General features: G+C 40.4%; 1 protein-coding gene across 1 annotated transcript; it reads right to left on the bottom strand.

Annotated features, from left to right (window-relative positions):
• Positions 1 to 729: 729 nt before the first annotated feature.
• wnt5a (wingless-type MMTV integration site family, member 5a) lies at positions 730 to 26,150 on the bottom strand. The gene is made up of 6 exons (XM_081348472.1): positions 25,951 to 26,150; positions 24,282 to 24,365; positions 23,001 to 23,098; positions 10,610 to 10,857; positions 2,553 to 2,845; positions 730 to 1,249 (listed from the first exon to the last, which is right to left on the bottom strand). Exons 3-6 carry the CDS (start codon positions 23,087 to 23,089, stop codon positions 791 to 793), a joined length of 1,089 nt encoding a protein of 362 aa, XP_081204598.1. The 5' UTR covers positions 23,090 to 23,098; positions 24,282 to 24,365; positions 25,951 to 26,150; the 3' UTR covers positions 730 to 790.

The raw sequence follows: 26,150 nt of genomic DNA, 5'->3' as shown, positions 1-26,150 counted from the left end.
CGCCTGAAGCTGGAGTTGGAGTGGATGAACTGGCGCAGGAGAGAGGAGAGGAGTTTCTTCCACTTACTCAGGTCTGCAACTGAATCATCAGATTAAATGAACAAGCTTCTCATGCAATTTCATTACAAATATACTGGCAACGTGACAAACATACTTTACTCTTTTAATGACTTTATTTACAGGGACTGCACACATTTTTTTTAGGTATTGTACAGAAATTATATTATTTACTGTAGAAAACTTAGTAAATGAATCACAGTGCATACGATTTTTTTTTTGTTTTTTTTTGTTTTGTTTTGCTATCCAGTGAATTAGTGCAATACTTCTCAAACCTGTCCTGCCCTGTGTCCGAATATACCAACTTCCATACTGTATAGTTTTTCCCCTCATGTGAAGCCCTCAAATGAATGGATAAACCCTGGGTCATGCCTTAAAGGGATAGTTCACCCAACAATGAAAATTACCCCAAGAGCCAGGACATTTTTTAATATAACTCTGATTGTATTCGTCTGAAATAAGAAATGTCATATACACCTAGGATGGCTTCAGGGTGAGTAAATCATGGACTAATTTTTATCCATGTACTATCCCTTTAACGACTATTTTCAGTTAAAATCCATCCTAAAAAATAACCATCTGAGAAAATAAATATAAAATGAAATCTGCAGTTTTTTTAGATGTCCTGTACATAGTACTTGTAGTAAGAAAACAATCAGTCTTTGTCATAATGGTTTCAGCTCTATAAATATCATTTATTTAGCTCTCCCTCCTCCTCTTTGGCAGGCTCTCATTACTTGCAGACGAACTGGTCGACGGTGCGCGAACAGCGCTTGCATCTGACGTAGCAGCACCAGTGAAACTTGCAGTGGCAGCGCTCCACCAGTTGCACCTTATACTGGTCGTATCCTCGACCACAGCACATGAGCGCGCAGCCGTCCATGCCTTCAGACGTCTTGTTGCAGAGCCGACCCTGAGTTCCCAAAGAGCCAGTGGTCTTGTTCCTTACGCAGTAATCCGGACTGGGCTCTATGTACACCAGGTCGTTGCTAGTAGGAGAGTTAAATTTAGAGTGAACTCGAACGAGTTTCCCACGGCTGTTCAGCTTCATGGCAGCGGCGCTGTCGTATTTCTCCTTCAGAGCGTCGCCAACCCTGCGGAAATCTGCGAGCTGCAACCAGCAGGTTTTAAGACTGCAGGAGCCGGACACGCCGTGACACTTACAGGAGACATGAGCGAGATCAGACGCTATCTGTGACAGGGAAACAGTTTATTAGCTAGAAAGAATCATGATGAAGTGAGATGCTAAGAATGCTGAGAGTTTGAATCAAGACCCAAATAGTGTTGCAACCAAGCGGCAACCTTCCTGTCTCTCTTGAAACCAACACTGAAGAGACTTAAACTGCAGTTCATCCACTGGCCACTAGAGACCGGCTGCAGAAGAGAGTCAATCCCATAAACCCCCATGTTAAAATGCCCAACTTTACAGCAGTAGAAAACATGTTTACAGCCTGGTGTAAAAGTGGTTTTGGTCTATATAACTAATTTTGCCCTTCATGACGACTGTGAGGAGGGTGATTTTTTTTTTTTTTATAACTGATCCATTTAAATTATATAAAGCCTTAAAGTTCTGCATAATTGTGGCAATAAGTGACAGGTGGATTGGCGCTGTATAGACGGTATAAAAATATGGACGTAGTGTCCGTGACAGTCTATAGGCTTGTTCGACTTGAACCAGCGCTGCACAGACCGATCGGTTTATGACATTAAAGTATCATGAGAGTGATTGAAAAGCATATGGAGCCGTCTGCACTCTAATCGCTCTCGTGGTATTTTGATGTCATTCACTGATCGGTCTGTGCAGCGCTGGTTCAAGTCGAACAAGCCTTAGGAAAACTCCTCAGGCAGCAACATAGTGCCGGCCCAGATCCGGCCCACACCTGGTACGCGCAGAATCCAAAGGTTGCAACCATAGACTGTAAAAAAATATGGGCGTTTTTGAAGCTCAAGGTGGGCGGAGTCGGCCGTCGCCATCTTGGCCGCGCGTCACTCCCGGATAAACGAAAATGTGCAGCGAGGCGGATTAGCTGAGGTGACGTGACGCTAACAGACAGCAGACAAACGGCTAGTAGTGACATCAGTGGCAATCCACCTGTCACTCAAGTGGCCACGCCCTTAATTATGCAGAACTTTAAGGCTCAATATAATTTAAACGGATGAGTTATGAAAAAATTCACCCCCCTCACAATTTTCATGAAGGGCAAAATTAGCTATATAGACCAAAACCATTTTAGTACCAGGCTGTAAACATGTTTTCTACTGCTGTAAAGTTGGGCATTTTAACATGGGGGTTTATGGGATTGACTCTCTTTTGCAGCCGGTCTCTAGTGGCCAGTCGATGAACTGCAGTTTAAGTCACTTCAATGTTGGAGAGACAGGAAGGTTGCCGCTTGGGAGTTTTCAGTCTGCTTGTATCTATACAGTATCTAGTCACACACAGGGTTTATTTTCACTTGGTAAGACACTTACTAAAGGATGGAAATTTGCTGTCTTACCCTCCGTCCCGCCTCGTTGTTATGAAGGTTCATCAGCAGTCTGGCACTTTCCACAGAGCCTTTAGCGAAGTTTTTTTCGCGTTCGCGGGCATCCACAAACTCCTTGCTGAAGCGGTATCCATAGTTGAGGTTGTCTCCGCATCCGCCCCACAGCCAGTCTCTCGGCAGCTCCTTCGGTCTCGCGGCTCGACTGCATCCGCAGCTCGACAGCTCCCCCTCTCTGCAGGCTCGACTCACTGCGTTCACCACGCCGGCCGCGCTGATCGCGAACGTGAACGCCGTCTCTCGACTCCCTGGGGAATTCAGTTAGCTTTGTTTATTTGCTTTTATTATGAGCAACAGTGTAACAACTAAATCTTGATTTATCTTATGAACACTGACCGAATCTGAAAGAATCTTTCCATTCCATATATCATTTCCTTAAGATGTGAGAGTTTAAAGGTCCCGTTATATGCCCCTTTTCACAAGATGTAAAATAAGTCTCTGATGTCCCCAGAGTGTGTATGTGAAGTTTCAGCTCAAAATACCCAACAGATCATTTTTTACAGCATGTTTAAATTGACATTTTTTGGGGCTCAGAAAAACTACCTGTTTTAGTGTGTGCCCTTTAAATGCAAATGAGCAGCTGCTGGACGGCACAGGGGGCGGAGCTTCATGAGCTCGCGCTCAGTCTGTCAGGACAATTTCATCTCACGGAATGATGATAATATCAGAAACTCTCAGTAACGGCGTTCATTTCGAGTCGGACAATAATGCCTACAGAGTCAGAGTGCTGTATAGAGATGGAACAGGTATAGTTTAGTAGTTTAATTACGGTTATTATAACGTATTTGTCATCTGCTTGTATGTATCCATTATTTATTAACAGCCTACAAGTCTGCTGTTTCGGACCAGGTCCGAATGATGATCAAACATATACTGATGAGTTTAATAAAGTTTATTGTACATCACACAAAAGATGAAGCGTCAGTTTTACTTCAGAAAATCACCGTAAGAGCTGAGTAAACACAGTAGCCTAAGTTATAAGAAGTGCGCAAGTAGCCAGTAGAGTTGAAGGAGCATTCCTGTGGGCGGAGGTTAGTCTAAACACGGTTCTGGTGATGTCACTAAAGAAGGGAGTAGAGGGGTGTAGTCCAAACAAGCCGTTTTATGTAGTCAACTTCTGTTAAATAAAATATCTCGCTTGGCATTGAACTTTGAGCTTTATAATTTTACAGATATTATTTATACTCTAACAACAACATTACACACTAACTAAAGTTTGAAACATGGGATCACGTAGAACGGGACCTTTAAAAACATTCAACTTCAAACTAAACAGACAAATGTAGGTATGATACAGATGGTGGTCAACCAGAATGAGACTTTTACCGCCGCCGTTCCCGCGGCGGCAAAATTGGGATGTGTATTTGCTGCCTTTTACCGCTGAGTGGCGCTGTAATCACAGACTTTGAAAAGTGTCAGTTTATTCTCTTTATGACGTAATCTGCCGCGGCAGTAATTTGAGCTGAGGTCACAGATAAATTCAAGATAAATATTGTGGTTAAACGAATTCAAATTCATTAAATTTAAACAAAGTAGACACACGTTAACATTGTGTGCCCAGTTTTTCTATAATTTAGAAAGGCTATGTCAATAGGTTACTTGTCATTTTCTTCGTGTTATTTTAATGTGTTTGTAGATTTATTAACTGAAACATAACAGTGAAATAACTTAAAATAATTTACCGTGAAATTAAAACATTTTCAGGACTTGCAGCTCCTAACCGATGTAGTCGGTTTAAGCATTCTTTGTTATATTCAGAACTAAATAGCCTTACATGTTACAAACTTTTAAAACAGAGAAAATAGTAGACGTTGGCGATTCAGACGGTAGCTCTGGTCAAAGCATTATCAATAGCCTCTCGGAGCTTCAAACGATCTGAGATCGAATCTCAGTGTAGCCGACAGTGTTTATGTTTTTCCGTTCTTGATGCTTAAATATGCATCTGTTTATTAAAGTCAATCATCTTGTTTAATTATCAATTGTACATTACAACATAAATTTGCTACATTCCCGCTGCAAAGACGACACATCTGATGAAGGAAGACTGTCAGCCGATTGCACCAGAAAATGAAGATGATTCGTCTTTAAAGTCCCCATGAAATCAAAATTGACCCTATTTACTTTGTTAGCGCATATTACTAGTCTTGTGGTGAACAATTAATCCGTGCAAGAAAATATTTAAAAAAAATTTTTTTTACCATGGTAATCTTTAATCAAAATCTGAAAATGCCCCTCCCCTCTGCATTGGAGGACCTTCTCTGATGACGTAGGTTTGAGGAATTAGGTTGGGAAACGCTTAACCACTCCCCTCAAACCGTTAGTCTGTTATGAGCAGAGATGGAGAGGAGGAGCGCTAGAGTAAAACCCTGCCCTCTGTTCAATATTCCGTTTCACTGGGAAATACGTCATAACACCGGAGAAAAGTCGTTTGCAACTTCCGGTTCACGGGGACTTTAATCTGCTAAATAATTTTTTTGTGTGTGTGTGAATCATTCACGAGATTGAGATGACTGACAGTGATACCCGGCCATATCAACGGAAGACATTTTTCAAAACAGATCGAACAAATCAGAAAAATACTTTCAATACAGTATTGCTTTCAATTAAAAAATAAACAATGAAAATGTAAAAGAAAAATAAAATTAATTAAGTTTGAAAACCCATCGCACATTTTAAGATATGAATAAAGTGTCGGGACAGTCGATGGATATTTTTTTTGTAAGTTTGGTCTCCCTCACTGCGCGCGGCGGGTCTTTCTCGAAATTAAGCATTTCAGCGTAAAAAAACACCATACAGCTGATAATACTGTATATGTCGCTGTGTGTCATCCACACAAATCACGAAAGAAAAAACTGTAACAAATAGCTTTTGTTCCTTCAAAGATACAACATGCCTTGCTGAATTCACCTCACAATAAAACGAGGTGGGTCGCCAATAAAAGAGCTCTGTATCTGCTAAATTTAAATTGTTTGTGGAAAACCTATACAATCAATAAAACTACAATATATAATTTAATAAGATATAGGGCCTACTGTACATAGGCTATGGACTTTTGGAGATTTTGAGATTAATCCTTAAAAGAATGTTGCCTTTGCCTCATCAGGCTGGCTCCGACACTCTCCATATGAAAGACGGAACATTAACACCTCTGTCCTGCACCCCCACGATAAAGCAAAGTATTGCCTTCTCCAAACCCCCCACAGGCTAGCTGAGTTTGCAAAACAAAACAAAGAGTTTGCCACTCGTCGTGCCAAACAAATTATAAACTTCAATATTTAATTCAAAACAATCTCAAAACGCTTTGAGACATTTTGAAAAGCCGTGGATGCATTACTGCCACTGGAACCATGAACGCAACAGAATACTGGTTCTGATTTTATTGTTTGTCGTTTAAACGTCATATATATGAATTATTATAGGCTACAGAAGTAAAGTCATTGTATAATATTTGTTCCTTAGTGTAAAATGGAAATGCATGGCGATTTTATTTTGTAAATAGGCAAAAAAAAAAATGTTTTAGAAGACAAATCTCTCTGCATCAACAATAGACTATAAAATGCATTAATAGGCTAATATAAAAACACCAGTAGTCCAAGTTAGTTCGGGATTCGAACCCGTGTCATCTAAATGATCGTAACGTACGTTCAACCACTCGGCCACTATTCACTCGTTGCGATACGGCCTAACGTTCCAGTGTGTGTTCGCTCGCACGAGCGAGAAACGCTCTTCATTCAAATGAACGCGCCGCCGCATTTGTTGAACACTAATTCAACATGCCAGAATAAAACCTGGCTTTAGAACAATGCATAGCGCCACTCGTCGTGGTGTGCCAAAAATTACAATAATTTAGTTTAATTTATTTCAGTGTTAATGTTTGAGTTAAAAAATCCTCTACAAATTAAATTAACCCAAAGTCGGCTATAAGAGTCCTTTAGGCTACGTAAAAAGCAAAGGGCTTACAGTCTTAACATTTAGGCTACTTTGCTTAAATTCGATACATTTATTTTCAGTAGGGCCTAATACATTTGTAGGGATGTAATTTCAGTATGCTTTACCAACGCTATGTATTCAATTAAAGTTCCAAGAGGTCTGGTCTCTATATTTCCTTCCCAGCTGACACTTATATGCAAGTGCACAGCAAAAATCACAACTTGTGCTTGCTGCGAACGCAGGTTATTTAAGGTGTCTCAACTGTACACAGTCTACCCAACAGTGTGAATTCGTTACAAGGTTTCATTTAATTACATTAACGTGCAGCAATTTGTACAAATAGAGTCTATAGGCCTACTGTTGTAGACATTAAATAATCTCATTTAGTATCATATTTGTTAAAATATTATAATGTTGTTTTTTCAATCTATGTTGAATATGAAAAGTGAACAGCATGAGTAAAATAAGATGCATTATATCGAGAGATGGATATGGAGTGGGTCAGACATGATTTTGACCACTTCATTAAGTTTTGTTTAGTAGAAACCTTTTTTTAAAGTGAATTTCGTTTTCTATAAATTGTATCTTAATTTTAATCATTTTTTCATCACCCAATTGTCTGGATTCAATAAGAGAAGCAAACAGACACTAATCATAGAGGCGCCCGTGAGGTCACTTGCATTGCACGTCAGCTGGAGCGCATCTCATCCTCCTAACTTAAAGAAACTCAGCGTATGCCTCACACAGACATGATAAATACATCAAATACACAAAGCTTGAAATGTCTTCAAACGAAATAATTCAAAACGAAAAAGAAAAAGGCTACTCTCTGATTATGTCTTTGTGCATTTCTCTCTAGGTGCGTTCACTACAAATATGGCGATCGTCAACTTCATCTTTGCAGTCGACACTGTCAGAAAACACTAGTTCATTGATAAAAATCATATGAAGACAAGGCATATATTAAGTTATTTTAGCTGTTATGAGAAAAATAAATCTAACAAAACCTAAAATCTAAATCTAATAAATAAAAATAAAAAATATTAACGCCAATTCAACATGCCAGAATAAAACCTGATTTTTGAACAATGCGTAACGCCACTCGGCCTGGTGTGCCAAAACACTACATTTTAAACTTCAATGTTTAATTCAAAACAATCTCAAAACGAGTTGTGATTTTTTTTAAAGCCTAGCCTATATACATTAAGGGCATTGAAACCAGGATCTTAACTAAAACGTGTTCCGCGTAATCTCTCAAAAATTATGCCACACTACTCCATGTAATTATTTTTTTTTTTTAAGGACTGCTTTTGAAATCACTATAAATTGTATCGCTCACGAGAGCTCTTCGTTTATCTAATTCCTCAATAGAATAGTAAAAATATTCAGCGTCATTGCTCCTAACATCGTCTCTATTTTTAACTTTTGATTCTATTTTTTCAGCTGTAAAATTGATTCTATCTTTGGTTCTATTCTGTTGTAGCCTAATAGGCCTATTTATATAAATGAAAAATATGCCTATTATTTAACCCACTTACATTTTAAAATACGGCAATTGCTGCTGTTTTGCACAATGTCCCTTTGCGCCACCTGGCGGTCATTTCGGGAACGACTTTGAAATGCGGCTGGTTTATTTTTTACTTATTTTTTATTTTTAATTACCGCGGCGGCTGGCGCGGCGGTAATAGGCATTCTGGTTGACCACCATCTGTATGCTTTTGTTTTAACTATAAAGGCATGTTTGGACCATGTTTGGATGCATCACATACTGCAAAAAAGTTATCCAAAACTACTTAAATCCAGATACTCAAATATCAAGAGGCAAAATGACTTAAAGGGATAGTTCACCAAAAAAAAAAAAAAAAAATTAGATGATTTTTTATTTACTTTACCTCAAGTCATCCTAGGTGTATATGACATTCTTCTTTTAGGCGAACACAATCAGAGTTAGTATATTAAAAAATGTCCTGGCTCTTCCCAGCTTTATAATGGCAGTGAATGGATGTGTATTTTTTGAAGTCCATCTATTCATAATTAGAGTGTTCCATGCGTTTCCGGGGGTTAATAAAGGCCTTCTGAAGCGAAGCCATGTGTTTGTGTAAGAAAAATATCCATATTTAAGACTTTATGGACTAAAATAACTAGATTCCGGCAGACGGCCGTACACAAGTCGACTTACGCCACAAGAGTAACACCTGGCGATATATAACGTAGATGTAGGAGTAGCGTAAGCTTTGCCACCTCTAGCGGTTCAGAAAGAGAGCTGGGCAATAAACTCAAGCTCCTCTTCTCTTATATTGAAGTCCTCCCACATTTCTCTTTAAAAATACTCGTTTTAGACTTCTAATTCATGACCGGTGTTTTGTTTTGTTCTATTCTCTGCGCTTCCGCGTTTATCAATACGTAATGCGTCAGGTCAGAGGTCATGCGCCGGGTCAGAGGTCACTCTTTCGACGTAAATCGATGCATACGGCCATCTGTTGGAAGCTAGTTATTTTAGTTTTAAATATGGCTATTTTTCTGCTTCAGAAGGCCATTATTAACCCCCAGAGCCGTGTGGAGCACTTTTATGATGGATAGATGCACTTTTTGGGCTTCAAAATCCCGATATAAAACTTGGAAGATCCAGGACATTTTTTTATATAACTCCGATTGTATTCGTCTGAAAGAATAAAGTCATATACCCCTAGTATGATTTGAGGATGAGTAAACATTTTGGGGTGAACTATCCCTTTTTCTGAAAAACAAGAAAAATGACCTGCCAATGGGGTCAGAAGAATAATCTTGTTTTCCCCTTAAATTAGGCATAAGCACTTAATTTTTATACATTTTCCAGAAAACAGCTTGCGCCAGTGCAAACCCTCTTTTGGCCTTGAAAACTACTATCATGATTTAATTAAATCAAGTCTTGATTCACTCAGACTCGATTGGTTAAAGACTTGGACTCGAACCCAACACTTCTATCAGCCTGAGTTTCATGACAGAACTCTGTATTTCTGCTGCTCCCCAAAAACATCTTTCTACAATGACAGCCATTCAAAAAGTGTTAGTATTCAGACAAAATAACAATGTAGGCATGTATAAACATCACAAATACAAATGAACCTTATCATAGGAGATGACATGCCAGTGGCTCTTGAAACGGACATACTGTATTTTACTGTATTCTGCTGCCTTTCAGAGTATACTCGCTTCTATGGCGTCCCTCTCGGAGGCGGACTGACGTGATCAGTGTGACCAAGGCCGTACGTAGGGTTCTATAAATACCGAGGTCCCAAAAAATGATTTTGCTAGGGGGTTGGGGGGCATGACCTTTCTTTCCTAAATTAATCAATGATTTTTGGACTAATCTGTTAATGTAATGGTTAAACTGCTCACTCATAAACTCATTAAGGCTTAATGATGCAAGTTGTGCTACAAACAGTGAAATCTCCCATATATATATATATATATATATATATATATATATATATATATATGTGTGTGTATATATGTATATATATATATATATATATATATATATATATATATATATACAATAATAATGCCAATATATTGAACATATAAAGAACATGTGTACAGTATATCTGTGTTAAATAGATAATGTTAATAATGTAAATCTCATTCTGGGCACAGTGTGCAATACTTGCTCTTCCTCTCTCATCTCCATCACCTTCTCTCTTTCTTCTTCTCTCAGTCTCTATATCTTGACCTGTATATCTTTCCTAAAGCTGAGCTTTGATTGATATAGGTAAGGCTAGTCTTTGCAAACTGATTATTTATGCCGGTCGTTTAAAGCTTCTGTCGTAAAACAGCTTTTTAGTTTAGCAACTTGCATTTTATCTCATGCTGTATGACCGTAAACTGAAGTGTGAAGCGCCGGAATTAGCGCTCCGCAGCGAATCTGGTGTTTGAGTTCTGAAGCAGCTCAGATGAGAAGGTCGGTTATCGTCGCGATGTGCGAATCTTTGCAGCACAAAATTAGTTATTATTAGGCAATTATTGGTTGTTAACCTTCATTATATACACTTGAGAAATTGGTGGGTATGGCCCTGCTTGTGACCGGTAGTGGATGTAAGTACCTGTGTGCAGGACTCTGCCGAACACTGAGGAGTTGTCCACTGTGCTGCAGTTCCAGCGGCGCTGGCTGAACTGGTGTTGGCACTCGCTGATGCCCGTCTGAGCGCCCGCTCCGATGAACTGCATGTGATCCTGGTACAGCTGGCAGAGCTTCCTCTGACCTGTGGACAGTCCTGTTAGCTGACTGCACAGCGGCTGACCACCGATGATATACGCTTCTGGGATCAGGAGGGGGTTCATCGCCAGAGACCTGGAGATATACACACGCATTCAGAGATGATGTATTTGATTATTGCATTAAAGGGGAAATGAAACAGTCAATCAAGTTTACATGATTTACAAGATGGATTACCACTATAATCAACAATTATATAAGAAACATGACAAATGTAAACATATAAAAGAAAAAAAAGAAAAAACGTTATATCTTTCGCGGCCAGGGCGCCACCATTGTGCAGTATTCTAACATGTGACGTCACGGGGTTGGTTGGCTTTAATAAACCTGGCTGAATGTAGGAATATCCCAACATCAAACTGTCTACACCACGGAGTTTTGACCGCGAACAACTAACGACGTCTAACGTTATATGTTATATACAGCAGATGGACTCTGACACGGTGGGCATCGCATTACAACAGCCACACTGACACCAGGTAGCGTTGCAACTTGCCAACCCGGACTTCGCCCCAAACCACTACCGGCTGTTCGACATAACAACGTAACTTACCACTGCTCGGTTCCCACGCCGTATCGGCTCAAATGCATATATTAATACATGCTAACTTACATGGTGTTGACAAGAGACAGGAATATGATGGCAGACATCGCGAACAATGTTTCCATGTGCAGGTTGTTAACATATAACGTTAGACGTCGTCTTTTTGTCTGGTACTAATAAACTTCACTAAAGTTAGCTAAACACTAAGTTAGTGTTAGCTAGTTCATGCTTACAGCTGTTAGCTAATAATGACTGTACCTAACGTTAGTTGTTCGCGGTCAAAACTCCGTGGTGTAGACAGTTTGATGTCGGGATATTCCTACATTCAGCCAGGTTTATTAAAGCCAACCAACCCCGTGACGTCACATGTTAGAATACTGCACAATGGTGGCGCCCTGGCCGCGAAAGATATAACGTTTTTTCTTTTTTTTCTTTTATATGTTTACATTTGTCATGTTTCTTATATAATTGTTGATTATAGTGGAAATCCATCTTGTAAATCATGTAAACTTGATTGACTGCTTCATTTCCCCTTTAAGGCAAGACACCGCAGGTGAATAGGGTGAACAAAATAACTAATAGATAACCAAAATAGTGTCAGCCCAGATCCGGCCCACATCTGATAAGTGTTGAATCCACATGTACCAGATTTGAGCCGACACTATGTTGATGTCTGGGTATAACCATACTTCCCCAGTTGATTGATTACATAAAGAATTGCAAATATTTTTGTATTGCAAGTTTTCTTAAATGTTATGTTTAAATATGCAAATATTTGCATAAACTCCTAGCACAAAAACATTGGATGAAATCAGGTAAAAATAAAATTACATTAGTCAAAGGTTTTTGCAAAGAGGATTTTGGATTTCTCTTTTTATCACTCTTCCATGAATCAGAAAAAACTGTCACCAGCCAAAAAAAAATTTATTCACAATTTTTTTTAGGAATAAAATGTTTGTGGCAATCGAAAGCACCCGTCCAAAGCCTGTAAGTTCTTGTCCCCGCTTGTGGCCAAGGCTTACAGAGCAATGGGCCAGACCGCTTTGCATGGCCATCCTGCAAGTGCACCAGGCCAAAGCGCTTAAACAACTGCCGGTTGTTCCCGGTTCCTCAACTCCCCGATCTCCCAGACGGGCCTCTTCGGCGGTGTGGTCGAGGACTTTGCCCAGCAGTTCTTGGACGCCCAGAATTAGTCTGAGGCAATCAAACATATTCTACCCCGGCGACCCACTGCTGCTTTCACACCGCCGCCGGCTCAGAGGCCGTAGCATGGAGACATGCATTCCTTGAACCGAGCCTTACACAAGCTTCCATTCAAGATGTTAACGCCCAAACGCATTTTCGAATGCATTCGTCCCCTGGATTGCTTTGCAGTGATCGACTTGAAGGTCACAGACCGTCACAGACCGTCTCCCTCGTCACAGACCGTTTCTACGCTTTGCTTTCAAGGGGCAGGCATACCCGTACACGGTTCTCCCATTCGGGCTGTCCCTGTCTCCCCATGTCTTCACGAAGGTCGCGGCGGCAGCTCTTGCTGGAGCAGGGTGTTCGTATTCTCAACTACCCTTCGACGACTGGCTGATTCTAACTCACTCTCAGGAACAGTTGTGTGAACACAGGGACCTGGTGCCCAAACACCTCTCCCGACTGGGCCTGGTCAACTGGGAAAAGAGCAAACTCTCCCCCGTGCAGAGGATCTCTTTCTCAGTATGGAGATAGACTCATTCGTCATGTTCACGCAGCTTATGAGCGAGCACGCTCAGTCACTGCTGAGTTGCTCCTGAACAGGACTCCAACTTCAGTGGCATGTTAATTGCCTCAAGTTGCTAGCAGTACGTCTTGCTCTGCACCGCTTCAGGGCCCTGCTAAGGGGCAAGCATGTACTGGTCCGGACAGACAACACTGCGACTGTAGCGTACAACAACCGCCAGGGTGGTCTACGCTCCCGCCACATGTCGCAACTCGCTCGCCATCTCCTCTTATGGAGTCAGAAGCATCTGAGGTAGCTTTGTGCCATTCAGATCCTGGGCAAGCTAAATCGTGCAGCTGACGAGCTCACAACAGCTCTCTTGCCCCGGGGAATGGAGACTCCATCCCCAGATGGTTCAGCTGATTTGAGAACGCTTCGGAGATGCACAGGTAGATCTGTTCCACTCTTGCCGTCTCCAAAGTTGAAATATATTCCACCCTGTGGCTGGGTTACCTCAGAGATCTTCCATATGTATTCCGCCTAGGCGGTTCATATGTGTATTAGATAGATAGATAGATAGATAGATAGATAGATAGATAGATAGATAGATAGATAGATAGATAGATAGATAGATAGATAGATAGATAGATAGATAGATAGATAGATAGATAGATAGATAGATAGATAGATAGAATCTTTATTGTCATTATACACGTATTGTACAACGAAATTGGATGCAATCTAATCAGTGCAACATTAAACAAAGTACAAATATAATATACAAATAAAATAAATAAATAAAATCACAATAAAAATTCTAAAGAGAATAAAAGAATAAAACACATATCTCCCAAAAAACACAACAGATCAATACACTTTATAATAAATAATTCATCTCCTAATACTGTATTTCAAATTGTGTTTAGTGCTGCTATTGCTTTTGGATAAAAACTGTTTTTTAATCTATTTGTTCGTGTCTTCATTATCCTGTAACGTCTCCCAGAGGGCAGAGGGACCCTCTCCACACATTTCCCGCTGATGAAAAGGGGCTGAATGTCGGTTTTATTTTTCCTGTAGTCTATTATCAACTCCTTGGTTTTGGTGGTGTTGAGGACCAGGTTGTTATCCATGCACCACACAGACAGCCGCTCCACCTCATCTCGATAAGCGGACTCATCTCCCCTCGAGATGAGTCCCACTACGGTGGTATCATCCGCAAATTTAATGATACTATTTCTGGAGTGAGCAGGGGTACAGTCGTGGGTATACAGAGTGTAGAGCAGGGGGCTCAGCACACAGCCCTGTGGGGAGCCAGTGCTGAGACTGAGAGCTGATGAGATGTGGGGGCCTACTCTCACCCTCTGGGAGCGATCTGTCAGGAAATCCTTAATCCAGCAGCAGATTGAGTGAGGTAAACCCAGATTGACCAGTTTAGTAAACAGTCTGTGAGGAAGTATGGTGTTAAAAGCAGAGCTAAAGTCCACAAACAGCAGCCTAGCGTAGCTCCCCCGCTGCTCTAGATAAGTCAGAGCCGTGTGGAGAGTTGTGGCTATGGCGTCCTCTGTAGACCTATTTTGTCTGAAAGCAAACTGGTGTATGTCAAGCATGGGTGGGAGGTTAGAGATTATGTAAGACCGCACCAATTTCTCAAAGCACTTCATAATGATTGGAGTTAGTGCCACTGGACGGTAGTCATTCAGGCTGCTGATGTTGGTCTTTTTTGGCAGTGGAACTATGGTAGAGCACTTCAGGCAGGCTGGGACGGTGGACTGGGATAGGGACCGGTTGAAGATCTTGGTAAAGACCCCAGCCAGCTGGTCCGCACATTCCTTCAGCACCCGTCCCGATATGGCATCGGGTCCCGCAGCTTTCCTCGGATTCACCACCCTCAGTATGCGCCTCACCTCATGCTCCTCCACAATGAGGATGTGGCTGCTATAGACTGGAGAATGTAATATGGTTGCCTCCGGTTTCTCCGCCTCTAAGCGGGCGAAGAAGTGGTTCAGCTCCTCCGCCAGCGAAGCATCACCGACTGCAACTGTGCGGTTTCCGGGTTTGTAACTGGTAATGTGCTGGACCCCCTGCCACATCTGCGTTGTGTTATTGCTGTTGAGGTAGTCCTCAATCCTCCTTTTATAAGCAGCCTTGGCCTTCCTGATACCTTTTTTCAGGTTGGCTCTGGCAGCGCTGTATTGTGTCCCATCACCAGACCTGAAAGCAGTGTTTCTGTCCTTGAGCAGACACCGGACTTCTTTCGTCATCCAGGGTTTCTGGTTAGGATATATGCGGGTACACTTGTCCACAGTGACAGTGTCCAGGCAGTGTTTAATATAGCACAATACATTTGTTGTGTATTCCTTCAGGTCCTGATGCTCAAAAATGTCCCAGTTCGTTCTCTCAAAACAGTCCTGCAGCTGATGAGAGGCACCTTCAGGCCATATTTTAACAGTCTTAGATGTGGTAAGAGCACTTTCCCTGAGAGGGGTGTATGCCGGAATTAAAAGCAGGGAAATATGGTCAGACTGGCCCAGGTGTGGTAGTGTTTTAACCCTGAACCCTTGTTTGATGTTAGAATAGGCCTTATCCAGTGTATTTATTCCTCTAGTAGCACACCTTATGTGCTGATGGAACTTAGGAAGTACCATTTTTAAATCAGCATGGTTAAAGTCCCCCGCTATGATGTGAACAGCCTCAGGATACATGTTCTGTTGCCTGCTAATGGTGTTATGTAAATGTCCAAGAGCTGAGTTAGACGGCAGTTACTATGACAACAGTAAACTCCCGGGGAAGATATATGGGCCTGCATTTAACAGTCACAAACTCTAGATCCGGGGAGCAGTGACTGTCTACAGTCTTAGTGTTAGTACACCAACCGCTGTTAACAAACAAGCATACCCCCCCACCTTTGTTCTTACCGGAGTCTCTGGTCCTGTCATGCCGGTGAATTATGCGGCCTGCTAGCTCGATAGCTGAATCCGGGATAAGTGGATGAAGCCACATCTCTGTGATTAACATAATGCAACAGTCTTTAATGTCCTTATTCATTTCAACCTGTAGCTTCAATTCGTCCATCTTGTTTGTGAGGGACCTCGCGTTGGTGAGAAATAATAGGAAGCGGCGGCTTGTGTGCCCGCATCCGTAGCCTTGCTAGCACGCCGGCCCTGCAGCCTCGCTTTTGCTTTCTATACCTGCGCCGCCTCAGTCTCCTGCCTGTGGGAATGGTAATCCACGGAGAGCCCGGGCGCCTGGCTATGTCCACCGGGATATCATGGAAGCCGAAAAACTCGGCTGTAACAAACCGCTCACTGCGTAATCCTATTTTTAGGAGATTGTGCCGGCTGTAGGTGTTGTTTGCCCAGCAGAATGTTGTCAGATCGAATAACAATACATACATAAACAGCCAAACAAAGCACCGAAAAGTAGAGCACTGAGCCGCTGCGTCTATGCGCGCCGCCATCTTGATCTTGGTTATAAGACCTCCCTACGGGAAGGCAGCGTGCTTACATTTTTCCGGCTGGGAATATGCTACCCACTGTACCTTGGTAATTCTTGCGTTAGCCTAGCCCTTCGCCTGTGCTGGGGCTCACGACAGAGAGCTGTGGCTTGTACACAGCCATTGTGCCGTTTTGCATAGGACCCCATTCATCAGTCGTTCTGACATTACGCAGAACGTGACTGACTGAAAGGGAACGTCTTGGTTACGTATGTAACCATCGTTCGCCGAAGGAGGGAATGGAGAGGTTACGTCCCCTTGCCACAATCGCTGTGCCGCTGAACGGCATGGACACACCTCTCGGCTCCTCAGCGAAGAATTTGAATGCACACAGCGGGGCGGAGCTCGCGATGCAAATTCAGCAGACCAAGGTACCGCGTACCATTGGCCCGTTTTGTACCACTCGAAGGTGATTGGGCTCTCGGGCGAGATCCCATTCGTCAGTCGTTCAGACGTTAGATGCAGATGGATAGAGTGAGCCATGATTGATTAAAGTCCCCCTGTAGTCAATAACTTTATCCCTTAAAACTCAACTCCTTGAAAAAATTTTTGTTATGCCTTAAAATGTCTTGAATGTAACTCGACACCCTTGCCTCATTTAGTATGCGCGGTTATATGAATATGCAAATGAGCCCCGCCTCCACTCACTCACTCAGCTCAGAGATCCACTGGTTGACGATCACACGTTGATCTGATTGGTTACAAGGTAGTTTGTGACGTCAGAAACACCAGCGATTTCAAAGCGTGTTTTTGAGACTGTCTTTGGTTCACTGCAGTTTTAAGGAGGAAATACTCAGCAATGAATTTACTTATGAATTTACACATGGTTTGTCTTAAACCATATTAAAAACTCCATATAGACACATAAACAACATTAAAAGCTGGATTTTCACCACTTTAACATCTGAGAATGAAAATTAGCACAGGGTGATTAAGTGCAGTTTGTGCGTCTCTCAGAAATCGGTTCTGAGAGTTTAACATGGGTAAAATCGGCTGATCGATTGCTCCTGTCTGCCTCGCTGCCTGCTGTGAGTGTGTTTGTTTGATTCGGTGCGATAAGCTCCGTCTTAGCCATATATTTCTTTGTTTTGAACCATCATTTTACTACCATTTCTAGTTGTTTATACTACTACATTTTACCCAACATCTCAGATTAACCTGACATCGCTAGCTTTTGTTATTAGTACTACTAGCACAAAACGCTAGTAATTCGCTAGCCTGTTAACGCGCCACCCGTGCGCTCAGCTATTTTATTTATTTATTTTTCTCTCGCGCGTCCGCGCCTTTGAGTTCATAAAAAGCTCAGGTGAGTAAGAATCACTCAACAAACACGGTGAGTAATGTCTTGTCCTGTTATTGTCACTTGCACTTCATGTCACATGTTTAGTATAGGCTTCTCTGTCGACAATATAGGATTTATATGTGATAAATGTAAGGAGACAGTTAGGTTGACAGAGAAGATTTCAGAATTAGAAACACGCATCCAAACTTTAATTGAGGATAGTAAGAGTGCTAGTGCTTTAGATGTTTTGGATGCGCATAGAATAGTGCACACTTTACATGAGTCGGTTCTGGCTGAAGTAGAGCCTGTGCAGCCGGGCAAATGGGTGACAGTGAGGGATCGCTCTAGTCGCGGATCTAAAAACCACTCTTCCGTTCCGATTACCATAACAAATCGATTTGCCCCGCTCAGTGAAACACCCACTGAGAATGATTGTGCCCTAGTTATTGGCGATTCTATTACACGGAACGTGAAAATAGAGACACCAACCACCATAGTCACATGTTTGCCGGGAGCCAGAGCGCCTGACATCAAAGCAAATTTAAAAGTGCTGGCTAATGCTAATCGTAAATTCTCTAAGATCATTATTCATGTCGGCACTAATGATGTTCGACTCCGCCAGTCGGAGATCACCAAAATTAATATTAAAGAGGTGTGTGAACTTGCAAGTACGATGTCAAGGACTGCAATTTGCTCTGGCCCCCTTCCTGTTCGCAGGAGTGATGAGATAGTTAGTAGATTGTGTTCGCTTAACGGTTGGCTGTCTAAGTGGTGTCCGCTTAATAATATAGAATTCATAGACAATTGGAAAAGTTTTTGGGGCAAACCTGACCTGTTGAAAAGAGATGGTATTCATCCCTCCTGGGATGGTGCTGCTCTTCTCTCTAGTAATATGGCTCATAGTCTTAGAGCTCAAACATGACAATCTGGGGCTCAGGTCAGGAAGCAGACAGACTGGCTAAACCGACTGTCTGCTAGCGGCCTCTCGTCACCAAGGTCAGATAAATCCCATCACATAGAGCCTCTTTCACCTAGATATCATCATATAGAGACTGTGTCTGTTCCCCGAATTTGGAAATCCAAAAAACGTTTAAACCCAGCTAAGGTTAAAAATTTAATTGATGTTCAACAAATAAAAAACAGCTATAATACAGATGAGCAAATGCTAAAGCTTGGGTTGCTGAATATTCGATCGCTTACTTCAAAAGCACTCATTGTTAATGATATGATTTCAGATAATAACCTAGATGTGCTGTGTTTGACAGAAACCTGGCTAAAACCAAACGATTACATTACTTTAAATGAATCAACCCCGCAAGATTACTGTTATAAACATGAGCCTCGTCTGAAACGCAAAGGGGGTGGTGTTGCTGTAATCTATAGTAATAGTTTCAAAACCACTAAGAAATCAAGTTTTAAATATAATTCTTTTGAAGCATTGGTGCTTAATGTAAAAATATATAGTGTAAACGATAAATCACGTTTGAGATTTGTGCTGGCTACTGTATACAGGCCACCAGGGCACCATACAGACTTTATCAAAGAATTTGCGGACTTTCTATCAGAATTAATATTGACTGCAGATAAAGTACTAATTGTTGGTGATTTTAATATACACATCGATAATGAAAAAGATGCATTGGGATTGGCATTTAAAGACATTGTAAATTCAATTGGAGTTAGACAACACGTGTCAGGACCTACTCATCGTCGTAATCATACTCTAGATCTAATATTATCACGCGGAATAGATGTGGATGCCGTTGAAATTCTGCAGCAGAGCGATGACATCTCAGATCATTATCTAGTCTCGTGTAATTTGCATTTAGCCAAGGCTGCAAAGCCGACTCCGTGTTTCAAATATGTGAGACCTATCACTTCTGCTACTAAAGATTGCTTTATTAATAATCTTCCTAATCAGTTTCATCATCTCAGCATCTCAGATAGCTTAGAAGAACTAGATATTACAACAGAAACGTTTAACTCTCTCTTTTCCAGCACTTTAGACACAGTTGCTCCGTTGCGCTTAAAGAAGATTAAAGCAAATAGTCCAACGCCGTGGTACAACGAGCACACTCGGGCCCTTAAGAGAGCAGCCAGAAAAATGGAGCGCAACTGGAAGAAAACAAAACTAGAGGTATTTCGCATTTCATGGAAAGAGAGCTCAATTACTTACAGAGAGGCTTTAAAAGCTGCTAGATCTGCTTATTTTTCAACCCTATTAGAAGAAAATAAACATAATCCTAGGTATTTATTTGAAACGGTGGCTAAACTAACGAAAAATAAAGCTTCAAGCACCGAAGTTTCCAAGCAACACAGCAGTAATGACTTTATGAACTTCTTCACTTATAAGATTGATAATATCAGGGACAAAATTATAACTATGCAACCGTCTACTACAGTATCGCATCAGGCAGTGCATTGTAGTCTCCCTGAGGAAAAATTTGATTCATTCGTTGCTATAGGAGAGGAAGAATTTACTAAACTCATTAAATCATCTAAATCTACAACATGTATGTTAGACCCTATACCGACTAAGCTACTGAAAGAAATACTTCCAGAGGTCATAGATCCTCTTCTTAATATCATTAATTCGTCTTTGTCTCTAGGATACGTACCAAAAAACTTTAAGCTGGCTTTGATTAAACCGCTTGTTAAAAAAACGCAACTTGATCCTTCAGAATTAGTCAATTACAGGCCGATCTCGAATCTACCTTTTCTGTCAAAGATATTAGAAAAGGCAGTATCCTCACAACTGTGTTCCTTTCTTGAAAGAAATGATATCTGCGAGGATTTCCAGTCCGGATTTAGACCGTACCATAGTACCGAAACAGCTCTCGTTAGAGTCACAAATGATTTGCTCTTATCATCCGATCGTGGTTGTATCTCTCTATTAGTGTTACTCGATCTTAGCGCTGCATTTGACACCATCGACCACAACGTTCTTTTAAATAGATTAGAACATTATGTTGGCATTACAGGAAATGCACTAGCATGGTTTAAATCATACTTATCTGACCGTTATCAGTTTGTAGCAGTAAATGATGAGATGTCTCATCGATCACAGGTTAAGTATGGCGTACCACAAGGCTCAGTATTAGGACCGCTGCTGTTCACTCTGTACATGCTACCATTAGGAGATATCATTAGGAAACATGGAATTAGCTTTCACTGTTATGCTGACGATACTCAGCTCTATATTTCTTCAAAACCTAACGAAACTTATCAATTCACAAAATTAACGGAATGCATAGCGGATATAAAAAATTGGATGACTTGTAATTTCCTACTTCTAAATTCTGAAAAAACAGAGTTTCTAATTATTGGACAAAAAACTTCCTCACGTAATAATCTAGAATACTGTCTAACACTTGATGGCTGCTCTGTTAAGTCTTCGTCGTTGGTTAGGAACCTGGGTGTGCTCTTTGATACCAATCTTTCATTTGAAAGTCACGTGTCTAGTATCTGTAAAACTGCATTTTTCCATCTTAAAAATATATCTAAATTACGTCATATGCTCTCATTGACAAATGCGGAACAATTAGTTCATGCGTTCATGACCTCAAGGCTAGATTATTGTAATGCTCTACTGGGTGGTTGCCCTGCACGCTTAATAAACAAACTACAGCTGGTTCAAAACGCAGCAGCTCGAGTTCTTACCAGAACCAGGAAGTATGACCATATTAGCCCAGTTCTGTCAACACTGCACTGGCTCCCTATTAAACATCGCATAAATTTTAAAATATTGCTGATTACTTACAAAGCACTGAATGGTTTAGCTCCGCAGTACTTGAGCGAGCTCTTAACGCATTATAGTCCGTCACGTCTATTACGATCTCAAAATTCCGGCCAGTTGATTATACCTAGAATATCAAAATCCACTGCTGGCGGTAGATCCTTTTCCTATTTAGCACCAAAACTCTGGAACAGTCTTCCTACCATTGTCCGGGAAGCAGACACACTCTGTCAGTTCAAAGCCAGATTAAAGACACATCTCTTTGACCTAGCTTTCACATAATACATTATAGACTTCTATAATTTAATGTTATGCTGCATAGATTAGGTCAGCCGGAACCGGGAACACTTCCCAAAAATCCTGATGTACTCGTTACATCATGAGAAGAATGGCATCTACGCTAATTTTAGTGTCTGTGTTTATCCCAAGGTTTTTCCTGCAGCCTGCCGGATCCAGGCCGTATCCAGATCTGACGAAGGACCTTCACCTGGACCGATGACAACGCAGTGCTGAAGTGCCAACTAGTCTCTCCCTATGGAGGATCCCACTACCACTCTACAGATAAGGCGTTGTCGGGAAAATTCGTCTTGCGGTCCTACCCCAAAGCAACAAATAAAATAAAATTCCTTATCAAAATTTATAAGGAAAGACAAGTATTTTGTTTAGGCTTGGCTTGTAGGGAATTCCAAACCTGCGTATATTCTAACGCACATAACTATAGAACCCATTCTAAATGCGCATGTGAACGCCATCAGCGTTTCTCACAGGTTCACGTTTAAAGTCTGTGTAGAGAGAATGGTGTCGTCTTAGCGGCCCCTAATTTAATAACAAATGATCATTGCGACGGAACCAAATCAATTAAAACTAACTTTAGATGGAAATAACTTAACTCTGCTGTAAAGCCGAAACAATCTCTGTTACCTTAAATTATACGCTTATCTCTGTGAAGCTGCTTTGAGACAATCTACATTGTTAAAAGCGCTATATAAATGAAGATGACTTGACTTGACTTAAAATACTGCATCATACACATTTTCTACTATTTGATACAATTATTTTAAATGTTTAAAATCTTCCAAGAGAGATACACGATATGATGCTTCACTCATTCCCAGAATAGTGATAAAAAAGGCAAGTTTATTTAGTACATTTCAAACACACCGGAAAATCAAAATTTGAACAAGAAAGAGACAGTAAATAAAATATGAACAATAAAATATGAACCATCTAATTCTTGCAATATTTTGAGATAATAATATCAGGATTTTTTGTCTCTTGATCACTAGAGTCAAAGCATGTGTTCTTGAGAATTCCATCATTGTTGCTAAATACAGTAATCAACATTTGAAGTGGATCAAAAAAGTTCATCAAAGTTGTCCTAAGACAAGAACGGGTATTGCTCAAAGGTAATGTATAACTTTGATAAATGGTTTTGATCCACTACTGTACAATGACCTGTGTTTTGTCACGTACCACCACGAGTTGGCGTCCACAAGCACAATAAAGCAGGCGGAGAAGGTCACGGCGACCGAGACTGAGCACATCAACTCCAGCTTCACCATCACTGCAGCCTGGAGAAACAAGAGTGACATCTCACACACAGAGCTCAGTGTGAATACACGTGTGTGTGTGTGTGTGTGTGTGTGTGTGTGTGTGTGTGTGTGTGTGTGTGTGTGTGTGTGTGTGTGTGTGTGTGTGTGAAATGAAGAAAAGAGAGCTAGAGATTATAACTGCATGCCATTTTGATCCCAGTTATGTGTGAAAGTGTAAAAACCAACTGTGTAAAATAATCTATATCATCTGTCTGCATAATCTACAAAACCTGTCTCGTATTTAGAAGATCAGTGTAGAAACATGAACCTCAGAAGATAGCTGTTACACACACACGTCTGAACTGCACATGAACTGAACTACTTCTCATATATGAAATGCACAATTGAAAATGCAGAGTATGAATGTATATATTAGGTACAATTTAACTAATGAAGCCCACTTAGATAAGCATAATGTGTTGTTCATAATAATATACATTATAATAATGTAAATCTTCTAATAGTTATATTTAGCTGGAAATGTTTATACAGTACTATATAAATAACTTGAAAAAAATATATCCTAATGTTAATGGTAAAACACTGTAAAAAAGCGTTTAAAAAAAGTTTAATTGGTTACTGTTAAATTCCCCAAAGATTTCTGTTTAAAAGATATAAGCCAATATTTGTTTGGGGATTTGGCCCATAATGATGTACAGGGTTATTTAATATTTAATATCCCGTATAAATCAGTGCAGCGCTCTATCTGTCCATGTTTGTCAGAGAAAAAAAAAAAAAGATTAATGTAAAACTAAAATCTTAATGTAAATGTTAAAACTGTCAATAGCCTACATATATAAAATGTAAGAATTCAAATATAATTGTAAATGTGGATGTAAATCTCATTTACAAGTCAATGTATTCCTAGAAAAGTTCTCTAAAAGCAAATAATATAATGATTATTCCTTCAGAGAGACCAGAGTCGATCTCGTTAGAATAAAGATTTAAAATACATGAATTAATGATGACACTGTCAAACTAAAACCGCAAGATGGAGCCATAAACATAGATAGATAGATAGATAGATAGATAGATAGATAGATAGATAGATAGATAGATAGATAGATAGATAGATAGATAGATAGATAGATAGATAGATAGATAGATAGATAGATAGATAGATAGATAGATAGATAGATAGATAGATAGATAGATAACTTACACTTTGTCCAAGATGGAACTTCGGCTTAGTTTTATCCCCGTGTTATCCTCAGCCTCAGGAAAAGCTCCGCTCTGGGAAGATTGGCTGATAAAAATGCAATCCCAGTGAGTGTTTCTCAAAGATTTTCATAAATACTCCCAATGCTGCTGAAGATATGTCTACCTTTCTCCCCAAGACCTGTTAAAAAAATTACTAGGCGGAAAAAAAGTAAATCCAAATATCTGCATGCTACAAAAAAGAAAAAAGAAAAATTCACTCAGGTAATGTCGCCGATTTTATTCCAGGACAGAGAAAATCTTCGCGATTGATTCTCATCTAACAGCCTAAAAATATTGACTCTTCATCTCGTGTATAAGATGCTCATAAATCCGCATTATCACTCAGGCTTCGTGCGTTAACGCATGTTAAACAGTTGTTGAGAGTAAATGTCCAGTTTTAGTCTGTGTTCAGACTCTGATGAAGTGATGATGAAGTGATGAAGTGTACTCGAGTTGTTCATGTTCACACTGCATAAACTCCGCCTGTGACTCTCACACACTCGAGCACAAACTAGAGGAAGAGTCTGATCCTGTCAGACTGATCATTCGGCTCTTCTTTAAATAATAACATGTAGGCTATTGCTATGCATTTAAAATGTGTTTAATATGCTATATCCAGTGCGTTTCGACGTCATTACCGAGACATAACCTGATTTATTAATAAAGACTTGCAAACGTGTTTTTTCTACTGGCACACTGAGCAAAATATATAGTCTAAGTGTTTTAAAACGTTTCTATTATTTTAAATAGTATTTGTTTTATTATATAATTAATTCGGTTTAGTAATACATTAGTGCATGTTCATTAAGGTAGGCCTACATTACAGATCACATGTAAGTTGGAACAGTTTATTAAAATAACAAATTTAATAGGAATTAATATAAACAATCAATTAGGGCAGCATGTGTGTGTCTAACTGAACACACTGATAATGATGATCCCAAGCAACACTGAAGTTAATAAAAGATTCATGAAATCAATACAATTATTTCCAATGAATTGTACAAAAATCAAAAGCTGCTTCCTTCAAAAGCCGCTTCGTTCACTCACAGAAGCCGATAATACACTGTTACTGGAAAAGCACCAAGAAAACTTCATTGAAAAGCATCTTCATTTTCAACCCTGAACTTCCGAACCTTAAACACCCCATAACGACAGAATCTCCTGTTTCCCACATGTCTGATGTCCATTATCAGGCCCACGTGTGTGGGATAATGGGGAGTCTCTTCCCGTGATGTTCCCATGTCAAGCCCAAAAGATCCCGAGGAACGACTGAGCGGATAGAGCAGAAACACACTTTTGTGTATCACTTCGCTTACTTGACAATGATCATCAATGAACAATAAACAAGTCCTTCTGAAGAAAGAAGGGAAGAAAGTGTTCCCTCACACACACACACACACACACACACACACACACACACACACACACACACACACACACACACACACTCCTCACATGTGCAAACACTCTTTACTGAATACCAACCAACATACCTAGGGACAGGTGTTGCGCATTAGCCATGGCTATAAACACTGTGATACAGGCATTGGATTGGTCTTTATGTAATAATCTATGTTTTTTTGTATCTGTCCCTATTCAAATAAACAATAAATAAATAAAATAAATACCTGTCAAGTTTTGGATTTGAAAATACTTCCCACCACCCCTACCACGCTCCAGTATCCCTTGCATTTGAAGACAGGTGTACAAGAAAGCTAAAATCACCACTTGTACACCACTTATAAACTACAGTCGGCTTTATTGGCACAGCTGCACTACTCCCTGAACTTCAGCCAGCTCCTCTGTTTCCTGTCTGCCATTATTGGAC

This window comes from Scardinius erythrophthalmus (genome assembly GCF_964197995.2).
Source record: "Scardinius erythrophthalmus genome assembly, chromosome: 20".
NCBI lineage: Eukaryota > Metazoa > Chordata > Actinopteri > Cypriniformes > Leuciscidae > Scardinius > Scardinius erythrophthalmus.
Note: the sequence above shows the minus strand (reverse complement) of the source record. Positions and strands in the feature narration are given on the sequence as shown.